This window comes from Diaphorina citri, unplaced genomic scaffold (assembly GCF_000475195.1).
Source record: "Diaphorina citri unplaced genomic scaffold, Diaci psyllid genome assembly version 1.1 scaffold23200, whole genome shotgun sequence".
Classification (NCBI taxonomy): Eukaryota; Metazoa; Arthropoda; class Insecta; order Hemiptera; family Psyllidae; genus Diaphorina; species Diaphorina citri.
In genome coordinates, this window is record NW_007400544.1 from 1 (window position 1) to 821 (window position 821).

An 821-nucleotide genomic window follows, 5' to 3' on the forward strand; every position below is an offset into this window, starting at 1 on the left:
ACTAACCCACCTACTTTATTGAATCATAATCAGCTAATAGCAATATAAAAACAACTGGGTTCATGTTCAAAATAATTATGTAATTTTGAACATGTACCTACTCCAAATCAATAGATATTTGTAGGTAGATTATATCAGGAAAGAGATAGATTTTTAAGATAATAACCTAATGAAACTTCCTAAACATTCTTCCCTGATGTCCTATTCAAAAATCTGCAAATTTTGTATTTGATAAATAGGAAATAAATATTAGGGAATGTACAGGGAAAATATGACTACTTTTAAGGTTAGTAAAATATGCCATTATTGGATTAAGGAGAGTAAGGGGGAGGTGGTTGAGAGGTTGTTATAGTAGTATGGGGAGGGGAAGATGTGGTGGGACAATGAACATTAGGCATGGAGTTCATATTCACACTAAATGTTTCTAAACCATCCCAATGTTCTACCAAACGTTGATGGAGATCAGTTTCCATACTAGACTGAGGTTGCAATAGATTACATGCTGTTGTAACAATGGCAAATGCTCCGGCAATAGTGATCAAGTAGTAACCATTATCATAGGTTACTTGTAGAATATAATGCTTTGGACTTGAATCCTCAGGGATTGCATTGGCTTGCATTGCTTCTGTTACCATGTAACTAACTGCTACTATACACATGATTGTAAGCACACACAAAATACTAGGTACTGCATTCCTCCTCAATATTTTGAACAGTTTCTGTTTAGGACCAAATAAATCAAGGAAGAACCCAAACAAAGAATAGAAAACAGCAAGGAAGCACAGGAAAATGATGACTTGCATGAGTCGTATGACATCATT

General features: G+C 34.7%; 1 protein-coding gene across 1 annotated transcript; it reads right to left on the minus strand.

Annotated features, from left to right (window-relative positions):
- Positions 1 to 30: 30 nt before the first annotated feature.
- On the minus strand, positions 31 to 815 carry LOC113473289 (transmembrane protein 127-like). The gene has a single exon (XM_026832973.1). It carries the CDS (start codon positions 801 to 803, stop codon positions 312 to 314), a length of 492 nt encoding a protein of 163 aa, XP_026688774.1. The 5' UTR covers positions 804 to 815; the 3' UTR covers positions 31 to 311.
- Positions 816 to 821: the final 6 nt, after the last annotated feature.